We start from the raw sequence: 23153 nt of genomic DNA on the forward strand, positions 1-23153 counted from the left end.
GGGAACGTCTGGTGGCATCTGAGAGCACCAGCGGTACGCTTTTGTTCAGGGTACTCTGTCGGACGCTGGTCTCATGCTTGAGGAGGGATGTGGAAGTGATGGGAAGAGTTAATGGGACCCAGACCCTGGAAAACAGCCCAGCCATCAGGGGATGTAATCAGCTCAGATCGCTCAGCCTAGCGAGGCGGGGACCGAGGAACAAGCTGGCTGCTCTATGTAGGTCACCTTTGTAGGCCAAACCTTTGAGTCCTGGCCAGCTGCGAGGCCAGCAGGGATGAGGACGACCAGTGGCCAAAACCCACAGCCCCGTGGCTGGCAACGCCGGGTCCTTCCTCGGAGGGCAGGGAGGGCTGAGAGCCACGCGGAGCCAGGGTTCTCCTCATGCTCGCGGTGGTGAGATGGCATCAGTGTCTTCTGGAAGAAACCTGGGCGAGTTGGAAAGAGCCCGGGAGAGAAATGCAGCACTGTGTTAATGGAGGTTACAGCTAATGAGTCCTCTCGGCACAGTGGCAAGGAAACCTCCAGCGGCCAAAGCCCCCACCCCCACCGTGGTCAGCATCAGGCAGCCTCGTGTGCTGCGCCGACGCAGAAGACCTGAGGTCCTTGTCTTCACCTGCTCACAATTTAAGATGACTGCAGGGAAATTTTGGGGCAGCTTATTCAGAAGAAACTCAAAAGGCAGCTCAGTGGCAGTCTGTGTCTGCTGGCAGAGGGACAAGGCAACTCCCCTGGGCAGGATGCAAACCCCATCCAACAAAAGCATAGCAAGAAATAAGGCAAAACACCCCTACAGTTCGGACGGTTACCCATTCAGGCAGCGTATCAGTAGAAGCAAAAGATTTTTCTGTTGCGCACAGGCCCTAAGTCAATCTGGGTTTCCTTTCTGACAGACAGTCTGTTGTTGAGCCAAACCCTACCGAGTGCAGGCGAGAGCTGCAGGATGGTACCCACGGGCACGTGCTGGCCAGGAGATGTTTGACGGCCGGAGCTGGCAGCTTGTCAGCCCTGCCGGCTGTGGGTCTGTGTTCCCCCAACAAAACCCGTGCTGCGGAGGGGTGCCCCTAACCCGGGCACGGCTGCCTTGCTTCCCTCAGGTGCCAGCCACGACTGGGGCCGTGGGTTCATACCAGCCCTGCCCTCCACCGGGCACAGCCAGCATCCAACCAGCCCGCAGTGACAACTATCTGAGGAAAAAGCAAACCAGGAGCCTGTTGCTATGAGCACATTTCTGCTCCCATCCTTAGGAGACCGCACCGTAAAGTGCAGCCTTGGCTCTTCTCAGCAGATGGATTGCTCCAGGCTCCACTAACAACTGGCACTGGGAATAACGACCAGAATGACGAAAGGCTGACAATAGATTGGAGGTTTTAGACAGGATGAAATGAAAAGTGGCAGTCTATACGTCTCAGGTCTTGCACTGAGTTAGTGTTGCTGTAATTGATTAAGGAATAAATTCACAGCTTCAGCAGGAGGTGGAGACACTCCTGGACTCACTGAAGTTCTTCTCAGTTTTCAAGGCCTATTCGTGGTCCCATACAGAAATAAATAGACTGTAAGAGTTTGGCTTAGCTAGCAAAAAATCATTAGCAATAAATGTTAAAGAAAATCAGAACGCTTTATTTTGTACCTCTGAACAAAACTTTATTCACATATTACTAGCATGCTTTCTTACAAAGAAAGGGTAGAAGCTGGTATTAGGCATGCATAAACAAAACTAGTGTTAAGAACACCATATCCTTTGTGAAGATCAATGAAAGAAGCTTTTAAAGCCCAAGCAGTGTATTTAAGCAGTTCCATTAACTGACTTTTTAACCTCTTTTTCCTGATTAGCTTTATTCATGTGTGCAAAGTTAGGGTGTGAACAGCTACGCGCAGCTTAAGATTTTTCCCTCCGTGTGAAATTCTTATGGGAAACTATTTGTCAAAGAGTTTTTTGCCTGACTGTTTGGTCTCCAGCATTTTCATAAGTGGCTTCTTGTTGGGATGTAGTATGCTACAACTGAGACCAACCAGGTGCAATCTGCTGTGAAGAAGAATTCAAAGCAACTGAATGAGTGTAACGCTTAGAGTCATATTAACAGTGAGCATGTTTTTTTTGAATGGGAGCATTGCTTTCCATAAACTTCCTTTAAAATGCACTTAGTACTTTTTTTTTTCAGTGGTGTGCAGTAGACTGGTAGTGCTGTTGCTGCTGTAGCACTGAACCCAACCCTGCCAAGGAAGGAAACAATTTCCTCCCTGTCCCAACGCTCCACATGTGCCACCGCACACAACTGCACCCGGGAGAGGCTGCACCCATCAGCGCGCTGCAAAAGTTTGTGGAAACGGGATATGAAGATGGACAAATTCAGCTTCCTTTGCTCTTCAGGCAGTGGCTAGACAAACATATCTAGATTTAAAAAACTTTAGTAAGTTTACCTACACACAGCTCAAAACCCCACCTGCTGATTCATTTAAGTACAACAGAGAAGTGGGTGAGGGAAGGGAAGGGAAGGGAAGGGAAGGAGGAAACACAGGACACAGGGTAAATGCAGGTCAGCAGGAGAAACCCTTCGGTGCTCCAAGGGATTAAAGCAGGGTGAGCCGTAGCCCCAGGAGCATTGACCGGTACAGGAGTCACCTGTGGGGAATAGTACACAACACTGGCTACCCACTTTGTTAGCTGCTGAAGCTGAGAGGTATTTAAGCCTTGTTTGCACAAGTTATTGTAGAACTTTACATATTTTGATATAATTAACTGGGCACTATTCCCACCTTTCCCCCTAGCAGGGGTGCTGTTATATGGATAAAGCTTCATACGTAGTGAGGTATCTGGTGTGCCTAGTTTATCAACAGAGGTTGCACTGTCTGCCAAAGATATGGGTTTGCATCAGTAGAATTACAATGCTGTAAATCTGGGGGTAGAAACCATTTTGCTACTATACAAGTAGGTTTTATTGGTAATGATTTTCCTCAGATTAATCTGCACTGCTATTAATGCCTTTATACCATAAACTGCTCATTGAAGAGATGATGCAGTTATTTCAGAAAAAGTCCTCCTCCTGACTGAAATAAATCTGTGTAGATTCACTGTAGAAAAGTCTTGAAAACTTCTGTATAAAAATTGGATTTCATTTTGCATTAAAGTGAATAGCCTTGAAACTTCCCGTGCGGTCAGGTTAAAGCCATTAAAACATCGCACAGCTACACCAAGTACGCGACCTGTAAATCACTTACCCTCTTCAACTGCAAGTGCTTCTCTGCCTTCCCCCACGGCTGTCTTACCAGCACATGCATTCAGAAACACCCAAGGACAGAGCTCCTATTCACATTTTTCACAGTGCTACAAAACAAAATGCAACAAACCTAAACCCAAACTAAACAACGGCATCTTTTGATGGGTGTTTGCAGTCTGACCTTACCTCTGCCTGCCTTATGCTTGAACAAGCTTGTGTGTGGAAATATTAACTGTCACTTAGCGAGACCGCGTCCAACCAACGTTACTTGTCAGGGAAGGTGACCATATAGAGCCACCAATGCAATTGGTGTTTCAAGCTGCCAGTTTCCTGCTTGAACGACGTGAATGGGGGTGCTGGGGGAGCCGAGTTTGGGGGTGACTCTGGTTTGGAAGGCAGAAATGCCCCTTGGTTTAAGCTGAACATCCTGCTCCGTGAGCCCCACCTCCTCCTCAGTCAGCTGAACGTCACGCATGCCCCTTTTTTCTAATTTGCTCTAGCCTCTTTTGATGTCTAAGGGAAGAGGAAGATTATAGTTTAAGTATATAATTTTCATTTGATGTGACAGGTTAAAGCTATGTGCATTTAGAGAAGGCTTAGATTGTTTTAGTTCAATTACAACACTGATTTAGGCCCTGACTCACTCTTTGAGGCCTGACTTCATGTAGACATATGTTGACTTAGATTTACTGCTAATGAAATATAAGCATATGTTTACATTACTCTGCTTAAACGCTTTGCTGGTGTAGGGACAGGCTTACACAGCAAGCGCAATCCTGAATCAGAGGTATAGAGAAGTTGATTTTGCACGTTGGTTTTTTTTCCAGCACAAAGGCTAGATATTTCAGAGTTTATTTTTCCTCCTCTTCTGCCCCTCCCAGACCTTAGCCTGTGTAATCTCCAAGCGCAATGTGTGCTTTTCAGCATGCAGTCCTGCCAGAGACCGAATGCCCTCAACTCTCCCTGGCTTTACCGACAGCTGGGCAGGCTAAGAGCTGCAGAGAAGCAAACTGCTAAAACTCACAAAGCAAGCTGGGAGCGGTAACCTGTCACTGGCACGGCCGAAGGGAGCTGAAACAGGTTTTATATGAAACGGCAACGCATTCCCATTTCAGTACGCTCTTTGGCTAGGACTGCCCCGAGGGCTGCCGGTGAGTGATGTGATGGGCAGCAGCTGTGCGGGTAGAGGTGTGAACTCCAGCCCTCTGCTGGTTTCCCATTTCTTATGGGAAAATGTCCCATGTCCAGCTGGAGGGCAGGAAATTTGGTTGCAGAAGCTTTTGTGTGTCCAGTATCTCTCGGACTTTGTAGGTCAGACTGTGACAAAAGTTAGCAGTTTCCCAAAACTAAAGGAAAGGGGTTTTTGGGAACTTGGAGCACTGGAGGTAGATAGTCATGCATGCAGATGGAGGCACGGGCATTCTAGGTGCTTTAGCTAATGCTTCCTCTTTAGAAGAAACTAAAGCTACCTGGGTTTGGTTTTTTGCCTTAAAAAAAAAAGAAAATAAAGGCAAACCCCCATGCTTTTTTGGAGCAGTTCTCTCTGCAGTAAATTTGGAAGTGGATCTGAACCTGCCTTCTTAACTTGTATTTCTCCTGCAAAGTAGTACAAGCAAACAGCATTTTTTATGTCTCCTTCACTACATCTATCCATCTCTAGCCTTGGAGTGGAGGGGGAGGAGAAAGGGAGCCGCCAGCAGCCCGTGGTGATTGATTCGTCTCTTGTTTTTTATGCTGCGCTAGAACAACCTGTTTCAAAATGACAATGACAAATCAAAGCGAATATTTCTTGCTAGAAATTCAAAATCCCTGAATTGTTAGTGGGTATTTTGCTATTAAATGGGCTGCTTTATCCATAACATTTATTTGGAAATATCCTTCTCTGCTTGAGCTTGCAGCCCTTAGGAGAGAAATGTTTTTCCCTGAAGCCATTTCCTCTAATACTTGTTGTCATGTGAAACTGCCAGTGATTGCTATTACTGGGGGACAGTTTGCATATATACAAAGGTAAAAATGCTGCACTTCTCCACTTGCACCAAGGAGTATTGAAAGTGGCCCTGGAAAGGGATCGGACGTCTCGCCTGGACTCGGACCAGCCCTAAAGCAAAGGCTTGACTACGCCCGGGGCCGAGCCCCGTGCTGAACCTGACCTGGTGCCCAAACAGCAAAGTGTCAGGGGTCAAGCAAAAACAGGGATCCGAGGAGAGGGGCGATGAAGTGGCCGGGCAGAGAGTGGAGACCGAGGACTGGGAAATGGGTGCTGCCACCCCACCGACGCTGCTGCCTGGGGGCACGTGCAGGGTGGTGTTTGCTCCCCTTTGCCCTTTTCACCGGATTGCCATTCCTCACCAGGGAAAATCCCGTGACTCCAAGGGTGCCTCAATGCAGCCTTTTTAGTAGAGGGAGATTTCTCTCCCACTGTGCAAATCAAGGCAGCGTTGCTTGTAATTGGGAGCACGGAGCTGAACTTTCCCAGCGCTGGGAAGGGCCGGCTCTGCTCTGACACGATTTCCAGCTCCGTGAGCACCGCTCACGCGGCTGGGAGGCCATTGTCTCCCCCCCTCCCATCCAAAATATTCAAAAGAAAAACATTTGCAGACAGCTCCTAACTTTCCCTTCCCTGCCGATGGAGCTGCGGCCGTACAGTTGGTCTGTTACCTACGGGAGAGAGGGAGGGAGGCAGAGAGAGGGAGGGAGAGAGGGAGGGAGGCGGGAGAGAGGGAAGAGACAGGCGGCGAGCTGAGCTCCGGTTACCGCTGCGGCATCGCTGCTTTCCCTCGCTCCTCGCTCAGGAGACACAGGCGATCATGCACCGCTTTGCTCGGGATGGCCGGGCTGCAGAGGGATCAGGGGACACTTCCCAAAGTGTAGCCGGTGCCCCCCGGTAGGAAGGGCAGCCCGCCCGCTCGCTGCAGCTCCCGTGCAACATGGCCAGAGCCGCCGGAGGAAGCATTGCGGCGTCGGAGGTGAGGAGGTGCCCGTTTCTTTCTGTAACTCCAACTGCAGGTATGACCGTGGGCAGGGGACTCCGTTTGCCCACGGAGGCGCCCTTGGAGCCCCGTCGCCGACTTGCCGAAACTCGCTGACCGCCGCGGCTGGGTTAGGAGAATAAGCTAAGAGGGGGCGGCAGGTGGGATAACCGGGATGGAGGTCCAGACCTCCCTGCCCAGGGACGTCGCTCGCCCGAGCCGAGCGGCGTGCGGCCCCACGGCGCGTCGGGTTCGGCTGAGGGCTCCGCACCGCAACGCCCGTCCGCTGGCAAAACGGGCGAGGAGGTGCATCGCGCTAATGGGCATGAGGGGTAGACTGATTTGATGGTAAGAAGGTACTAATAAGGAATCGCGTTTGCCAGAGGATTTAGCGTGTGCTTTATCACGGGGAAACGTTTTGGCAGCCTGTGAACCTGTCCCCAGATAAAGACCAGGATTTGTTAGGACAAACACAGGGCAGTGTTTTCCTCGCTGTCCTGCGTGTTTGCTGAGACCTTGGATAAAATACTTAAAAAGAAGAAGATCTATGAGGTACGAGTAAGGAATTAAAAAACCAGCCGTTGGGCCTGATCCTGCAAACATTACCGTCTATAATCAGCACTTTTAAAGCCAAGTAGTTTTTTTACAAAGTATTTGCCAGCATGAGGGCCCCACAGTGGGATTTCTGTTCCTCTGCTTTCTGCCTTAGTCCTGCTAATCAAAAGAGAAGCTGGACACCATCCCTCCTGGTTAGCATTTGGCACAGGGCCGGGGCGGTGAGGGGAGTCCGAGCGGCTGTCCCTGGGCTGTCTCTGCCCTGAGTGCAAACTAGATGATGGCCAGGAACGTTATCCTCCTAAAGCACCAGACTGCTGCTTTAATAGACATCTAAATGCAAAGACATAGTTCAACTTGTATTGACAGGGGAAGAATAAAGCTGCAAACACTAAAAAATCAGTGTGCCAAGTGGCAGCATGAAACAAAAGGGCACGGAACGGCACGAGCACCAGGCTTACCTACTCCGTGCAAGTGTTGCCCCAGCTTAAAATAGGGAAAAAACCATCTGAAAGGTAGTAACCTGACAAGTCCTTATCCTACAATGGTATTGGCAGGGCTGATCAGCACTGTCTTTATGAAAGATTTATGAGTGACGTTGGAATGACTTTATTGGTAATTTTTCCTGTTTTGAACACTTTTTGTACAATCTGCATAGCTATCTTGTCTCTGCAGTGCTCTTTTACTTCTTACTCCATGTGTCTTGAGTTTGCTTCCAAGGGAGAAGAGCAAGACCCTCATCCTGTCTGAAATACTATTTTAAGGTTGATTTTTCTTTCTCATTAAGATAAAAAAATCCAATGAGTAACACTACTTGTAAATGAGGGTGCAATAAATAAATTTGGGGGGGGGGGACAGAGACATACAATTTCTGAAGAACAGTGCTTCTATAGCTCAGAGAATCAGGCTTTTGGAGTCCTAGCATTGACAGCAAGAGCTTAAAGCAGATTCTTTCTCATTGCTTTATTTGTTTATGAAGATAAGAGTGTGGCTGTGACTCGGATTTTTCTTCCTATTCAGCACAATGAGCCATGGGTTTATATAGGGTAAAGTTGCTCTGATTCATCCCATCGTGGACAATTGCTCATCTTTGGTGAGATCTGGAGTTTGGAATATAGCAAGTAAAACAGTAACTAGTAAAATTGCTGATTCATGAGGCAATTCTTATAAAAGTTAAATATGCTCATTAGCATCAGTGATAAACAGGGGGAAGATTTTTATTGTAGGAATAGAGGCAGCATTAGAAGAAGTGAGTCTATTAGCACTGAAGAGAAACCCAGAAAGAGGACGTTTGGTACACAGGGGGCGAAAGGAAGGCAGAGACAGAAAGAGAAGACTTTTAGGCTGAATGTTTGGAAAAAATGACTACAAAGACAAGGAAAGGTCCTTCTGGGAGAACAAGGAGGGAGTGCCCCAGAGGCACTGCTGTTTTCTCTGCCTACAAGAGAGGGTGCCTCTTTGCTGGTTGCCTGCCAGCTGTGTTTGGATCGCCTGTAGAAGCGGATTAAGTCAAAACTGTCCAAATATGCTTCTAAAAAGGAAAAAAAGCACCTGCATCAGGGGCTGGACGCTAACGGCTGTCTTGTACAGTTTCTCTGCGTTGATAGTCTGAACTTTGCAACAGGGTGCCTAACAACCCATATGGCAACCTCCACTGCAACATCTTTCTCATCTTTCTCCTTCCTGGAAAAGGGATCTGGCCCTACTACATATCCAAGCTGACATTTTGGTGGGCTTTCTAGGGCCAGGATTCATCAAGAGAATTTTGCAGGCAGCTTGGAAAAGCAAAATTATATTTTAAAATAGAAGTAAGCTTTCTTGACTTGGCTAAAGTCCCTGGAAATACATTTCTTTTTGACTCTTCAGATGCAGCACTTCTTTCCTGTGACATTATGGGAGCAACTTCACCTCCTGCCAAACGTTTTGCTGGTTTTCAGGGAAAAACTACATTTTGGTCTGAGGGTGTTGTTTGGCTTTTTCAAATGAATGTCATGAGCAAGTGGTCATGGTTGGGTGGATGAGATCAAGGTGCATCGAGAGCTCTTTTTTAATAAAGAGGAAGATGCAGCCTCTGATTCAGAAGATCCCTGTGCCATAAATGTCTTCCCTCTGTGAGAATACGCTCACCATGATCTTTATTCTCCTTTAGGCATCAGTGGCCCGGACAGTCTCTGGCAGAACCCAGAGGCCATGTGGACGTCTGGTCTGGGCCATTGAAGCCATTTTAGTAATGGAAACATCCACACCCGAGGTGACACTTCTGTATCTGAACTGGAAAGACTGTGTTTTCCAGTGGATGAGACACGCAAATGTTTGTTCTTTCCCTTGTAATAGTAAGGGTGCACCCTTTAATGGGTGAATGCTGGATGCAAAACCGTTTCTACACCTCTGTGTTGCCTCTGAGAGAGCTGCAGTGTTAAGGTGCATGTGCTGGCACTGTGGTTAACCACAGTACATTACCCTCTGTAGTACAGAAAATGTGATTCAGAGAAGGAAATGGTGGAAACTTTTCTTTGAAGCGATAAGGTTAAGGAGTCACAGCGTGTCAGGTGGCTCTTCTGAAACTGCCTCTGTCATAGCATGATGGGAGGAGATCTGGGGCATGCAGGTGAACCTTTCAGGGACCTTTACTCAGTTACTGAATTTTAACCAGTTTATATTTTAAAGTCTCTTTTTGGGGGGGCATGTTTTTTCTTTGATTGCTGGGAAAAAAGATTCTTTGCTTGTTATAAGTATACCAGTGTTAGGCTGTGTTGGTCACACTGCTAAAACCAATACAGTTGTATGCATATATCTGTATAGAACTGTATTATGTATATATGCATGACATTTCATTGGGATTAATATTAATCTAAAATTTAAATTATCACTCTACTATGGTTTTTCCCCTAGAACTATTAAATTCACAGCTTGACATGTTTCTACTCTTCATCTTTTTTAAAAAATTATTTATTTTCTTTTCTTTTCCTATTAAAATCTAAAGTAGTAAATAAAACCAGCCCAACCTTCTACAAAAGAGATTCAATCTGCTGTTAAAGTTACAGGGTCAATCAGCGAAATGGGTATTAGTAACATAATGACAGAGCACAAGCCAGGCAACATAGTAGGATTTGCTAATCAGTAACAATAATACTCCTTTTCTATCTGTTGTCTAACTGATCACTTAGGGTTTGGAGATGGGGACTCCTGCTGTGGGTCTGTGACCGTGGGCAAATGGCTCACCCGCTCCCCAGAGTCAACTCCCCGTCTGTAAAATATTGTGGCCTTTCTGGAGAGCCAGAGGCTTATTTTAAGCATCAAAACCACCCACCTCCCAGAGCACCTCTCCCCATGCACGCCCCATCATGGCAGGCTGAGGGTAGCGCAGAGGTGCCTGGGAAGGAGCTGGGAAAGCTAACTCCCCAAGCAGCATTGCAAAAAAAAGTGACAAAAACCCCAAAGAGACAAAAAACAACACCCCCCCACCCCCACCCCCCAAAAAAAGGAAAAAAAAAAAAGAAAGAAGAAAAAGGAAAAAAAGAAAGAAAAAAAAGGGAGAGGATTTGGCTGTAAATAAAGTGCATAGCAACTCAGTGATTAAATGATAGAAACTGGCATGTATGAAGCAGAGGAGCAATGACTTGCTTTGACTCACTGACAGACTGACAAGGAGAGACAATCCTGATAGCAGAGACTGGTGGGAGGTAGCAGAGGGAAAAAGGTTTTCCATGGTCTGACAGTAAGGGCGGCAGAAAAAGTTTTTTCCCTTGTCCTCTCCCCTTTTCAGGTTTCCATCCTTCTTGCTTGCACGTCTTGGGATTCGGTTCGGGCAAGGACATTAGCCTCATCACCTCAGTAGCTGTTGGCATGCAGTTCTTGCGGTTGGAAATGGCACCACCGGCTCGCAAGGCTCCGCAGGATGCTGCCACCGAGCGCATGGGACAGGAGGAGCCAGCCAGTGCTCCCAGAGGATGAGGCAGGGTCCGTCCTCGTGCGACCCCTTATTTCGAGTAGAGGTTGACCACCACTGTTTTCGGTAGTGCTGTGTGGGACCTGAGTGGGTGCTGCTGTTCCTGACAAGGTCTGGCAGGCGCTGGGCAGCGTCGTGCTCTAGGAGTGTGGGGACAGGAGAAAGCTGCTGGGCCAGAGGCACCTGGTCATCCCTCCTTGACTTCCGAGCTTGGGCTAAGGGGGAAACCCAGCTACCCACGTGTCTCCCTGTAAAAACAGTGGCCCAGCCACAGCTGAACCCACCGCCTTGGCAGAGACGTCTGTGACAGTCTGACAAATTCCAGTCAATGTCTCAAACATTCGTTGAAGAGCTTTGGTGGAGAAGACGGCCTCTGTAAAAGTGCTGGAGTTGTGTGAACAGGAAAATGTGGCTGGAGGAGAGGGTCCCACGGAGGGTGGGACCACGCTTCTCCAAAGACGCAATTCCTTATCTTAAGCGACCATGAGAAGCAGCACAGCATATGCGCCTGGAGGAGTAGACCCCACAGAGGATGGGACTGCGCTTCCGTCTTAAGCAGTCATGCCAGCAGGGAGAGAGAGGCAACTCCCCAATGACCCCCCCAAGCTCCAGACCGATTCCAGAGAACCCTGGAAACGTGAACTGTGCATGTCGAGACCACCGACTATAAAAGAAGGGAGAATGAGTTCTCAGTGCACTCCCTCTGGAATTGGATCTCTAGGCTGGATCTCAACACTGGACCCAGGACTGGTGAAACCCTTTTCCTCTCTCTTTCTTTCTCGGTCTTCCTTCCTTCCTCTCCCTTCCTTCCTTCCTTTCTCTTTCTTCCTTCCTTCCTTCCTTTCTTTCTCTCCCTTCCTTCCTTTCTCTTTCTTCCTTTCTTCCTATCTTTCTTCCTTTCTCTCTCTCTCTCTTCCACAGTTCCTACACCTCATCCTTTTAAACATAAACCGATGACCAAGTCTGAGACTAGGAGTGGATCTAGCCGCCCCGGGCTCCTCTTTGAGAAGGAGTCCAGAAAGCAAAGGGGTCCACTCTGAACCTCCTGCCTCAATGGGAGGGCTCTCCTTCTGACACAGTTTCATTTTCCTTTTTCTGCTTCTTTTTCTACGCCTCCCTTCTCTTTTCAAACAACGGCTTAATGACAAGATGCAAGGTTCATATTGATAAGTTCACTTGTACTTGGACAAGGTCAGCTAGGCTGAATGAATGTTGATTGTTGTTTAAACTCCCCTGGTGTCATTTCACCGTAATTCTGACAAAGAAAAGCCATGAACCTGAGTCACTCTAACCTTGGGACACGACGATGTCATCTTTGAGAGCTCCAAGCTGGCCGCTGCTCCTCTGAAATGCTTGTATTTAGGAAAAAATAAATGTTTCCTGCTGTACTTGACATTTTCTTATTATCTATGCATGTTTAATCCCTCTTTGTGTCCTGCTGAGCTTCTGAGAAAGCAATTTAGAGGCTTTATTCCAAGGAAAATCAAAAGTTAGCAGGTATAATTAGTACTTATACCAGGTCACATGTTACCTTTGATTATTAGGAAAGGAAAATGGGAATATCGCTGCTGACCTTAACTGTGCAGTATTTGAGGACGTAACTCCTGTTTACGCGCTTAGGTCACGCCTCTGCTTTTGGTCTGCCTTGTCGCAGCTGCTTGTGTCTCTGTTGACAAAGCGGCAACTCTTGCAGATGGTCAGAAGAACTTTGGTCATTGGCAGTTCACGTCCTTCCCTGGCTGATGTGTGTGACCTCAATGCAAAGCCAATGCCAATCATCCACTGAACTCAGTGGCATGACTGTAGCTTTGCCCCAGAAAAATTAAGAAAACTTTATTTCTTTAAATTGATATTTTGAATCTGTTTCTCAGGGGGACTCTAGACCTACTTACCTCTCTCCGCCTCAGGCCAGATTGCTTTTCCTGATCTATGTGGCTTTATAGTCTTGATCTCTTGTTGCTGTTTAGATAATTATTAACAGACCTAAAGGAGGTGTCGGATGAATTTTGATGTAATAAGTGGGCCTTGTCACAGGAGTTACCATGGCCCTACCACAGTGCGATATGAAGGAGTTACACAAGGGTCAGTGGTGTGAACAGAGACACTAGAGCCAATCTGCTTACCATGGCAGAACACAGGAGGAAGGTCATGCCACTGGTGGAAACAGATAGTTGCAAAGTAGAGGGCTGCAGTTCAACTGATTTGGATCACAGACCTTGACTACCTTCTTTTCTTCATGTGCTCATTTCAGGCATGTGTGAGAGGAGCGCCAGGCTGCAGGCTCCTGTAGCCCACGTTGCTTGGGTCCCAGGCTTTTGTGTGAACCTCGTTTGGATCTGTGCAGAGCCATGAGTCACCGTGCCAGTCAGGTTAAACAAACCACTCTCTAGGACACGAAGCAGGTAATTTTTTGGCAATGCCCTACATAAAATATTTTGCAGTTGGAACAATAGGAGATAGAAAAAGCTTTGAGATAATTACAAACTGCAATTTATGACTCAGATCAGGGAGAAAAATCAAGTATGCCATCATGCAAAAGGATTTTCTATAAAACCAGAAAGATTTGTTTTGATGCAAAAATACAGGATGCTGTTCAAAATGACCTCTAGAAAAGCAATTGGTTGCTGGTAATTCTCCACTGCTTTCTGGACCACCTCCTGTAGACTTACTGTTCCCTCTGTATTAACATCTCCAGGACTGTTCCATGGAGATACTTGCATGCAGACTGGAAATCTTGAATCACAAGATTGTTTGTCAGATGCAGGCAAAGGAGGAAAGGTACAGTGACAGATAATTTAGAAACCACAGGCTTTTTGTCACACCTAACCTATGTTCATATCTCTGCTGTAGAGGAAGATACTTTAGGTTGGATGGTGACGGTTTTGCTAAATGCAGTCACAGCCATGTTGTCTTGTTGAAATATAACAGAAGCCATTGTTTTCCATATGTACTTCATATAGAGCCGTTCTCTCAGGCAATATGGGCAGGTAGAGAATTCTCTTCACCCAGGAATCTGATCCTGCTGTTTGCAGGTGAGGGGAGGGACGGGACAAGGGGTCAGTGTAAGTCCCTGGAGCAGGGTGCGGCATGTTATCTGGATGGCTCCCTCGTAACTGGGAACGCCCAAGGTGCTACTGGTGTGATCTGGGTCCTTGCAAGTGTCCCCCCCCTCGTGGGTAATTGCAAATGTTTCATTTGAGAAAAAAAGAACACCGTTCCTACCAGTTCCAGATAAGCCCGAATGTGCTTTTGGTGATCAAACCGATGACAAAAGCTACTATTTTCCAGCCTTCATGCTGTCAAAACCAAGTGAGACTTTGCTCTGGCAAGTGTGTGTTTTTCATTAAGGCCACTGCCTACCCGCTGGTGGTAGGCAGGGACCTGCTGTGAAATGATACATGTACATATGTGTGATTTGCAAAATTTATAAAATATGTTTTACAATTTACATAAATTGTGTGTGTGTTTATATATCTGTATAAAGTATGCTCCTTCATACACGGAGTGAAAAAGGAAGACATTCTGGCTCTGGATAGGCAGAATGGTAAACACATGCCAGAACATTGGGAGGTTTTCTCCCAGCCATCCAAAACAGGGACATTTTAAATTTTTTTTCTAGATCTGTTCCCAGTACACAAACCCAGAAACAAGAAAGAAGTAAATAGGGTCAAGTCACATCAGTCTGATTCTACTGAAATCTGGTAAAATGAGCATATTATGTTATAGTTTCTTGTTCTTAAGTATTTCTGAAAAGGTTTTAATACAAAATTGCTCTCAATTACTTTGTGACTTCAGTATTTGAAGGATTTCTGTTTGTACATGTTCTGGAATTCCTGTGACAGAGAAATGTCAGACCCTCAGACAGTCTTGTGAGAGCTGGTGACAGGAGCAACCCTCTTCTGCAGCTCTGTTGTCAACCTCAGAACATCAACTTTTCCTGAAAACACTATTTTCAGGATATTCATGTTCTTCCTCCTAGGCCACTGAAGAACATGAGAACAGATGCAGAGCAGATTTTTGTATAATCTTTTGCGTGTGTGTGTGTATATATATATGTATGCATATGTATATTCTCGCACAATTTTACATAGGTATTTAATTAAAGCAATTTTTGAGTTAATTGCAAGACTACTGTGAGCTATACATACAAGAAAAAACAGATCTGAGGAACACTCTATTTAAAGACAAAGTTAATTTAAATATAAATGGCAGAAGAAAGGTGAACTTTTGAAATATTTTCAAAAATAATTAGTGAATCATTGCAAAAATGCATTACACTGTGGGAGGAATTTCAGTAAACCAGGACTCCAGTTCTGTTTGTTTCGTGCTTTTGAGAATAGCGACTGAAGTTAATGGGACTATTCTTATGGGTAAAATGAGCTGGATTTGGTCCCAGGAACACCTGGCTGGACTTTAAAATGAACTTAAGCCTGCAATGCAGAACCTTTACATTGCTTGGAAAGGGGAATTTGAGCAAAAGGAGGGCACTAACATGGTTTTGGGGAGTCTAGGCAGAACGTTCCTGGTCAGAAGGCAGAGATCAAATTTCCATGAAATCTACAGCTCTGGGGATTGTAAACTTGGTTTGCTGTATTTTTAGATGGGAAGCCAGATCCAGTTCTTCATTAAGAAAGAGGGAATGCCCTTCCCTCTGGTAAAATTTCCCCCATCCTAGTGCTCTAAAAGAGTAGTTGGTGGGCCTGTGGGTTAATGGAATGAGTAACTGAAGATTTATAGTCTTCCCACCAGGTTAATTTATGGTGATGTGTAATTTTTTTTGGCACTGTGATCTTTTTGGGTTTGCTTTGATAATTTTTCTCTCTCAAAATTTATACTAGATTTGTAACCAGATACGCAGCACATATAATCTGTTACAAGGATGAATGAATGAACATTGTTGTTATTGTTTGGATTTCTTTCACCTAGAAAGGAGAGGAGGGTACAGACAACACCCTTCTCACCTCAGCATACCCTAGTGAGTCACCTAAAGTCTGAAAAAGGTGAAACATACAAATAATCTGGCCCACTGTTTTTTTTTTGTTTTTTTTTTTTTTTTTTCTGAGCAGCTAACCCAAGGACAAATATGTGACTCATGGCCCCTCCAGCAAAAAGATCGGGAGAAGTTTCTGGGTTGCTGCAAGAGCCCCACAGGACGCAAAGAAGATGAAGATGGGAGGAACCTGGCTGCGTCTGCCAGCTGGACAGCACTTGCTGGCTCTGGGAAAGAGGCACTTTTCAAACAAATGGAGAAACATGGTATTTAAAAAAACCCTCTTGCTGTTATTCTCTCTCATCTGATGTGGGCACATACCTACTTCTTCTCCATTCTGGCTTGTGAGAGCCCTGGTGGGTCTAAGTCATGGTTTGTAAGATGCTGAAAATGGGGAGGAGGTCTGAGGCATCAGCCAGGGGAACCTGGTATCAGTGGACATGCTTGTGTGGATTTTTGAGGATATGCTGGCTTGGGGGGCAGATTCAAGCAAGCATGAGTGTGGATTTGATTGCCAGCAGAACATCTTGTGGGAATGATACCAAAAGAAATGCGTGTGGGCGAGTGCCCTGAAATAGGTAGCTTTCAATTAGAGATGACCTGCCTTTAAATCCCTACGCTGGGAGTTTGGTATAAGGCACTGAAAGGAACGAGATTTTTTTTTTTAATGTGCTGTTCCTTCTTGTTTCTTTCAGATGGATTTCACAAAATTCAGGCTGTTTGTTTGCCTCATAGGACTCAGCTGTGCTAGCTTCTGGGTTTTTTACAACAATTTGACTGAATTCTGCATATTCTGTGAAAACAGTCAGGGTTACATATTCCCCACAGAGACTTTTAGGAGAATCGGAGGAAACTTCTTGCAGCTCCCAGATACAGACTGCCATAAGAACCCTCCTTTCCTCGTCCTGCTTGTGACATCCTCGTACCACAACCTCAACGCAAGGATGGCCATCCGGCAAACCTGGGGGAAGGAGAGAACAGTCGCTGGCAAGCGCCTGGTGACATACTTCCTCCTGGGAAGCACTGTGAATCTCAGCCAGCAGGCTGATATTGCTGCTGAAAGCCGGCAGTTTAAAGACATTATTCAAAAGAATTTTACTGACACGTATTACAATTTGACTTTGAAGACCATGATGGGAATGGAATGGATTCACAGATTTTGTTACCAGTCCAGCTTTGTGATGAAGACCGACACAGATGTGTTTGTCAATGTTTTTTACCTCACTGAGCTTCTTCTAAGGAAAAAAAGGACCACTAGGTTCTTCACAGGCTTTTTAAAACTGCATGAATACCCCATACGGACAAGAGGGAGTAAGTGGTATGTGAGTAGAGAAGAGTATCCAGAAAAGACCTACCCACCGTTTTGTTCCGGGACTGGCTATGTTTTATCCACCGATGTTGCTAGTCAGATCTATAATGTTTCAGAGACTGTTTCGTTCATTAAACTGGAGGATGTATTCATAGGACTGTGCCTTGCCAAATTAAAAATTCGTCTGGAGGAGCTTCATTCAGAGCAGACATTTTTTCCAGAAAAGATTAGGTTCTCTGTTTCTCGCTTTAAGAAAATTGTGATGTGCCATGAAGTAGAACCATCTGAGCAGCTGAGCTACTGGAATCACTTAGTGACAGAAAATCACAGAGGAAGGCTCTAGCACCTTCCCTGCTTGAATTAAAAAAATGAAATGCTCTGCATTTACAGAGCTGCCCTTGACTCCAGCAAAACTCCCAATTAACTGTAGATCCATCACGTTAAAGACATTTTTAATGGTTACTTTAAACTCTATTTCTGCCCAAGAACGTGCAAACCTCTTTTGCTCCCATTCACTCCCACCTCTTTGCATCCCTTCTCTACATGTTGCAACTATTATTTTTACCTGAAAGTTGCAGGCCTGCAAACCTGCCCTCCAGATCTTGCTGTTACAGGACTGGGAACATTTCTGCAGTGCCAACCTAAAAGTGAAAGTACTTTTGTTCAGAGAAGAAAATTTGCACCATCTTCCTGGTCCCCTTTGGTAGATTACTGAATTTGCACCCATCTGTGCAGGCATTTGAGAACAGGTAGCTGTCAGGATGTTCCCCTGCTGGCATAGGGAACTGCAGCCCTGCCCTTGCAGCCAGCTCTGTGTGGGCAGAACTGCGTACTGGCACAGATCCCTCCATCAGTCTACACAAATTTTTTTGCAGAGATGGAAGAATTTGCCCGTGCAGCACTCTTGGGACAACCTTTGGTACTGCAGGTCACCTGGTGAGTGTGTGAGGCTGCTGAGACTGTTTCCCTATATGTGTCTCCTGCTGAAAATGATATGTGGTAGAGCCAGATCCATGCTCAGTGGAGAGTGTCCTGGTCTTTCTTCTGAAATAGACTCCAGAGACATCTTTTACATTTGTGCCTCACTTTGATTGTTTGCAAGCTGCTGTAAATGGTTTGCCAAGGCTAAACGAGAGTCACTTACAGTGAGCTAAACAGTACATCTGATTTAGACATTTTTCCCTATGAGGAACTGGGTGTGTAAGGGAGAAGGCAGGAGGATTTTTCTCTTTTAAACAAGACCTAGTGGGAAAATATACCCAAGTAATCATTCAAGCTCGGAGCCTCCTTTCTTATTTCATTACCAAGGAAAGACTCATGAAATCACTAGGATGTTTGTAGGTTTCAGAGATAAGGAATTGAGTCTTTAGAGTAGATGCTGTTAAAAATACATTTGGGCTATGGGGGGGGGGAGAAAGGAGTTCATAAAACCATGCCTTATGCAATACTCCTATTTCATTTACTTTCACACAAAGAAAAGGCCAGTTTTATCAGCCAAGAAGTATTGAATGCCTATACTACGTGTGAAATCTATTTTTCAGAGAGCAGCAAAAGTGGGGCTGCTCCCTAGGGGAAGACAAGCCAGGAGCTGAGGGGATCCAACGGCTGGGAGGGCTCAGCCCCAGACACTCATGCAAGGGAGCAGTTCAGACGGACAGATAGTGGCCATGTCCAACCAAGAGTCCCGATCATAAGGCAGTATCATGGTGATGAGGTAGGTTTGAGGTCAAGCCAGCGATGGCCGGGCCCTGGTGATGACAGGTGGGGGTCAGGATCAGGCCCAGTGAGGGGACCCAGGGCCAGACACTGCACTGAGATAGCAGGGCAGGGCTTTGGGGATGGGGATGTATACTGAATGTGGTAAAAACCATGGAGGAAAGACAGGGAAAGATATTTTATTACTTTGGGGTTATTTGTTTTTTTATGATTTCTTTTCTTTTTATTGAAGTTTGTGAGGACTGTCCAACGGTCTCTTTTTACTTGCCTGTGTCTGAAGAGCAGGATAAATATTTTCAGCAGGAATACGCCTTATCCTGAAAAGTGTTTAATAATGGTAATAATATATTATTTATTTTCTTCTGATGTAGAGTAACCTGAGCTCATGCACTTATTTTTGAACAACTGATGATGAAAGAAATGTTTGTTTACTTGGTAGAATAAGTTTCCCATTCAGAAAATAGCTGCATATGTGGTGTTTGCAGGGATACGGCTGTCCAGGTGGTCGGGTGGGTAACCAAGGATGTGTTTGCCTTTCCCTAGCGCATACCCTGTGCCAGGGGGTGGGCAGCCCAGCTCTGGGTTGAACAGCATCTTTCTGCCTCCCATGCAGGTGTATCTGCCCTCGGACTCAAAGCCCTGCTGTAGCACATCTGCTTTTGCCGCTGCTTTCGGTAGGTGCAACAGGTCAGACTGATAAAGCCTAGCAACAGCATTTTAATCGCTATTCTTTCCATGTAACCTGCAGAAATGTCTTTTTGCCATTCATTGCTATTGTACCCAAGGTGCAAGCTGGCTATTGCTTTAATTGATGGAAAGATGTTGAGCATAAAGGAATGCCTCCTGGCCTCTTCTAGCTCCCTTTTTTGTGGGGTAGAGGGTCTCTGAGCTGGGACAGCATAATGCAGTGCAATGTTCATCCTCACTTCTTCTTGTTCTGAGAGAAATAATCCTGCAGTCCCTTGTGGGTCTCACTTCCACCTCTGTGCCTGATGCCAACCTTATCTCAGCTGGCAGGACCAGTCCAGCTGTGCAGTACCAAGGATCCTGTGTCTCAGCAGAATAGCTATTCTTTTACGTACAGATGTGTTGACTTGTTCACCTCCACTAGGTGTTGAAATCCAAGAAGTATTGTGGCACGTGGCTCCTGGGATGGTGCAGCTGCTGGTCTTCTGTCAGGCTTCGTGGCCAAACGGTAAAGTCTCCCATTAGGAAACAGTATTTTGGGTTGCTTCCCTGAACAGTGGCTGCTTGTGAGTGGCACTAAAATATGTCTTACCTGAGCAGTTTGTAGCTTTGTATCATTATAAAAAAAGTTACCCTTGAGGGGCAAGTTCTGCTAGACTTCCTGACTGTGGCTTTTATTTTAGGTCAAGAGTGTTCCTAATTACTTGAATACACCTACTGACTGGGAAGGTGGTGCTATTCTTTCTTAATCACATTTGTAGATGCTACTACTATATTTTTGGGGCTAAATTCACAGCTACCATGGAATTGGGAATAAGTTCTTCAGGCATGTTTTAAGAAACCATCCCATTCTGGATACTGTTTCCAGGGAGTCTACTTGTAACTTCAAGTAGCTCATGCAAGATGCCTCTCTTTATTACTGTATTTGAAATATTTTGTCCCCACTGAATATCTGTTGTTAAGCGTCTAATGGCCTGCCTATCATCTGAAGCATTTGGCTTATCACTGCTAAATCTCTGATGAGGAGGAAATAAGTACAGCTTGAAATGTTATGGATTCAGATAGACTGTTCCTCTCCTTTTTGCAAATTAGCTTCCCAAGTGAATGCTTTAGCTTGCTGCACATTATTTTCCTCAACATATGATTTTCTTTGTGCTCACATGAATTAGAAATTGATTTCATAATTCTCTCCATTCAGTAGGCTGCTTTGAATAAGAATATAGTAAATGAATAATTAATTACTTAAAATATAAAGTTATCCTGCTGGAAAAGGTGATTTAAGAGAAGTAGATGATTGCATGTAAGGCAAATTCATTTATTTAAACAAAGACACTGTGCTAATCAGTTCATATGTATCAGCTAAATGAAATTAGCTTTTGCAGCTTAGGCCTCAGATCATGACTTTTAACACAATCAAAAGATATTAGTGGCCTTTTGCCAAATTACATGTATTTTTGTACAAAAGACCATCACAAAAAGATTGGAAATATAACTACAACTGTAAACACAATACTGCAGTGTACATATACTTATTTTTAAAATTTTGTATAGGCTAATAAAAGAATTTAGGTCATTTTGGGGCAGTTTATCTGTAAAAGTAGTGCACTATCCTACATTTTTATGCTTTCTAGGTCAGATGATCATTATATCAGTTTTTTATGAATAGCTTTGAAAAGTTACTCTGAAAAGTTACTCCATTGCTTCTCATTTAGTAGGAAGGAGTGTAAAAATCAGCAGAGCTGATAGTGTCTTAGAGCTGGTTAGAGTTGTGCGTTTCAGCATACTCCTTCTTCCAACACAAGGTCAGTTTTTGAGTATAGAAAAATGAATGCATTTTTCACAACTCTAACTCATCAACTAATACATTCTTAGTTTAGGTTAGGATTTTCAAAAATGTCCATGAAGGATTTGGTCACACATCTCATCTGGTTCGGTATTACTGAGGAGGTATAACCCTTCTAGGCACTTTCAAGAATATAGATTTTTGTAACGAAACATTTGCCTTATGTAAAAGCTGAATGGAACACAAGGGCTAACTGTCTGCAATGGATCTGTCAGGAATGCTGCTCTTCTTGGATTTTTGCGGGTTACTATATAATGTAAATATAAAATGCGTGACAATATTTGCATTATTTGCATAGAACATGAGAATGTTGAGCTAGCTATTCAATGTATGATATTTTAGTAAAGTATTTTGTTACCACAGTTTTGTGTGCTCACTTATCTTTTTGGTTGTGAAGGTGTTAACATTATGGGATGTAGGCAAGTTAGGAGGCTTGCTCTTTTTCCAGTTAAAATGAATAGAATCATAGAATCATTTAGGCTGGAAAAGATCTTTAAGATTATTGAGTGCAACCTCAAACCTAACACTGTCAAGTCCACCACTAAACCATGTCCCTAAGTGCCATGTGTGCACATCTTTTAAATATGTCCAGGGATGGTGACTCAGCCACTTCCCTGGACAACCTGTTTCAGTGCTTGACAACACTTTTGGTGAAGAAATTTTTCCTAATATCCAACCTAAACCTCCCCTGGTGCAACTTGAGGCCATTTCTTCTCATCCTATCACTCATTACTTGGGAAAAGAGACCGATACCTACCTTGCTACAACCTCCTTTCAGGTAGTTGTAGAGAGCGATAAGGTCTCCCCTCAGCCTCCTTTTCTCCAGGCTAAACAACCCCTGTTCCCTCAGCCGCTCCTCATAACACTTGTTCTCTAGACCCTTCACCAGCTTTGTTACTCTTCTTTGGACACACTCCAGCACCTCAGTGTCTTTCTTGTAGCGAGGGGCCTGAAACTGAACACAGTATTCAAGATGCAGCCTCACCAGTGCTGAGTACAGAGGGACAATCACTTTCCTAGTCCTCCTGGCCACACTATTTCTGATAAAAGCCAGGATGCCGTTCGCCTTCTTGGCCACCTGGGCACACTGCCGGCCCATATGCAGCAGGCTGTTGACCAACACCCCCAGGTCCTTTTCTGCCAGGCAGCTTTCCAGCCACTCTTCCCCAAACTTGTAGCATTGCATGGGGTTGTTGTGACTCAAATGCAGGACCTGGGACTTAGCCTTGTTGAATCTGAATCTGAACCAGTTGAATTTTCTCCCCTTCTCTAAAATGCCTTAGTATGTGCATCCTAAAATGACTGGTTGGTTCCTCTTCCTAAAGCAAATATTAATTCCCATATAAAAGAAAGGGATTAGGAATGGGAGTGCTTTCCCAAGTATTAAGCATGCGATCTTGACACATTAGTCACTCTTGCCATTAACGGTCTACACATGGTACACCTTTAAGTCAAAGGCACCTTACAACAAAACCTTATAAACAGGCTGTGATCTGAATTCAGATCTCTTTTTCCAAATGACAACAGTGTCAAGTGCAAGATTGCTAAAACCATAACAAGGGAATTGATAAAAGACAATTTTTAACCACAGTTGATACCTTTTGGAAGATCAAGATCCAACCTGAAATGGTTTTGCCTGTGTCACCATAGCCAGCACGATTTGACTGTGGCTGACTGGCATGCTCCTTGGGACCTGGAAGCACAGTGCTGTTGCCCTATCACTGAAAAGCGAAATGTCAAATAACTGAAGGCCGTCAGATTGTTTGCCAGATACAAGCAGTTATGAACTAAAAACTGTAACTAGAAAAGGTCTCCCTTACTACCTTTATATTTTACCGTTTTTCCTTGCTTAACTTTCTGCTGTATTTTGCTTGTTTGTTTGTAGCTGGACTTAAATTCATTAGTTCATTCCATCAATAT

At 45.0% G+C, this 23153-nt stretch overlaps 1 protein-coding gene across 2 annotated transcripts in view; it reads left to right on the plus strand.

Moving 5' to 3' along the window:
* B3GALT5 (beta-1,3-galactosyltransferase 5) overlaps window positions 1-21544 on the plus strand; it is a 32757-nt gene extending 11213 nt beyond the window's left edge. The window contains exons 1-4 of one of the 2 annotated variants that reach the window (XM_049835270.1): window positions 5933-6181; window positions 12940-13090; window positions 15755-15944; window positions 16374-21544. In XM_049835270.1, coding sequence (XP_049691227.1) covers window positions 15852-15944; window positions 16374-17330 — 1050 coding nt within the window. In that variant the 5' untranslated portion in view covers window positions 5933-6181; window positions 12940-13090; window positions 15755-15851 and the 3' untranslated portion in view covers window positions 17331-21544. Of the gene's footprint in view, window positions 1-5932; window positions 6182-12939; window positions 13091-15754; window positions 15945-16373 lie in introns of those variants that run through there. The other variant, XM_049835271.1, reaches the window with a different exon arrangement.
* The last annotated feature ends 1609 nt before the right edge of the window (window positions 21545-23153 follow it).

Source organism: Accipiter gentilis, chromosome 32, assembly GCF_929443795.1.
Source record: "Accipiter gentilis chromosome 32, bAccGen1.1, whole genome shotgun sequence".
Taxonomy (NCBI): domain Eukaryota; kingdom Metazoa; phylum Chordata; class Aves; order Accipitriformes; family Accipitridae; genus Astur; species Astur gentilis.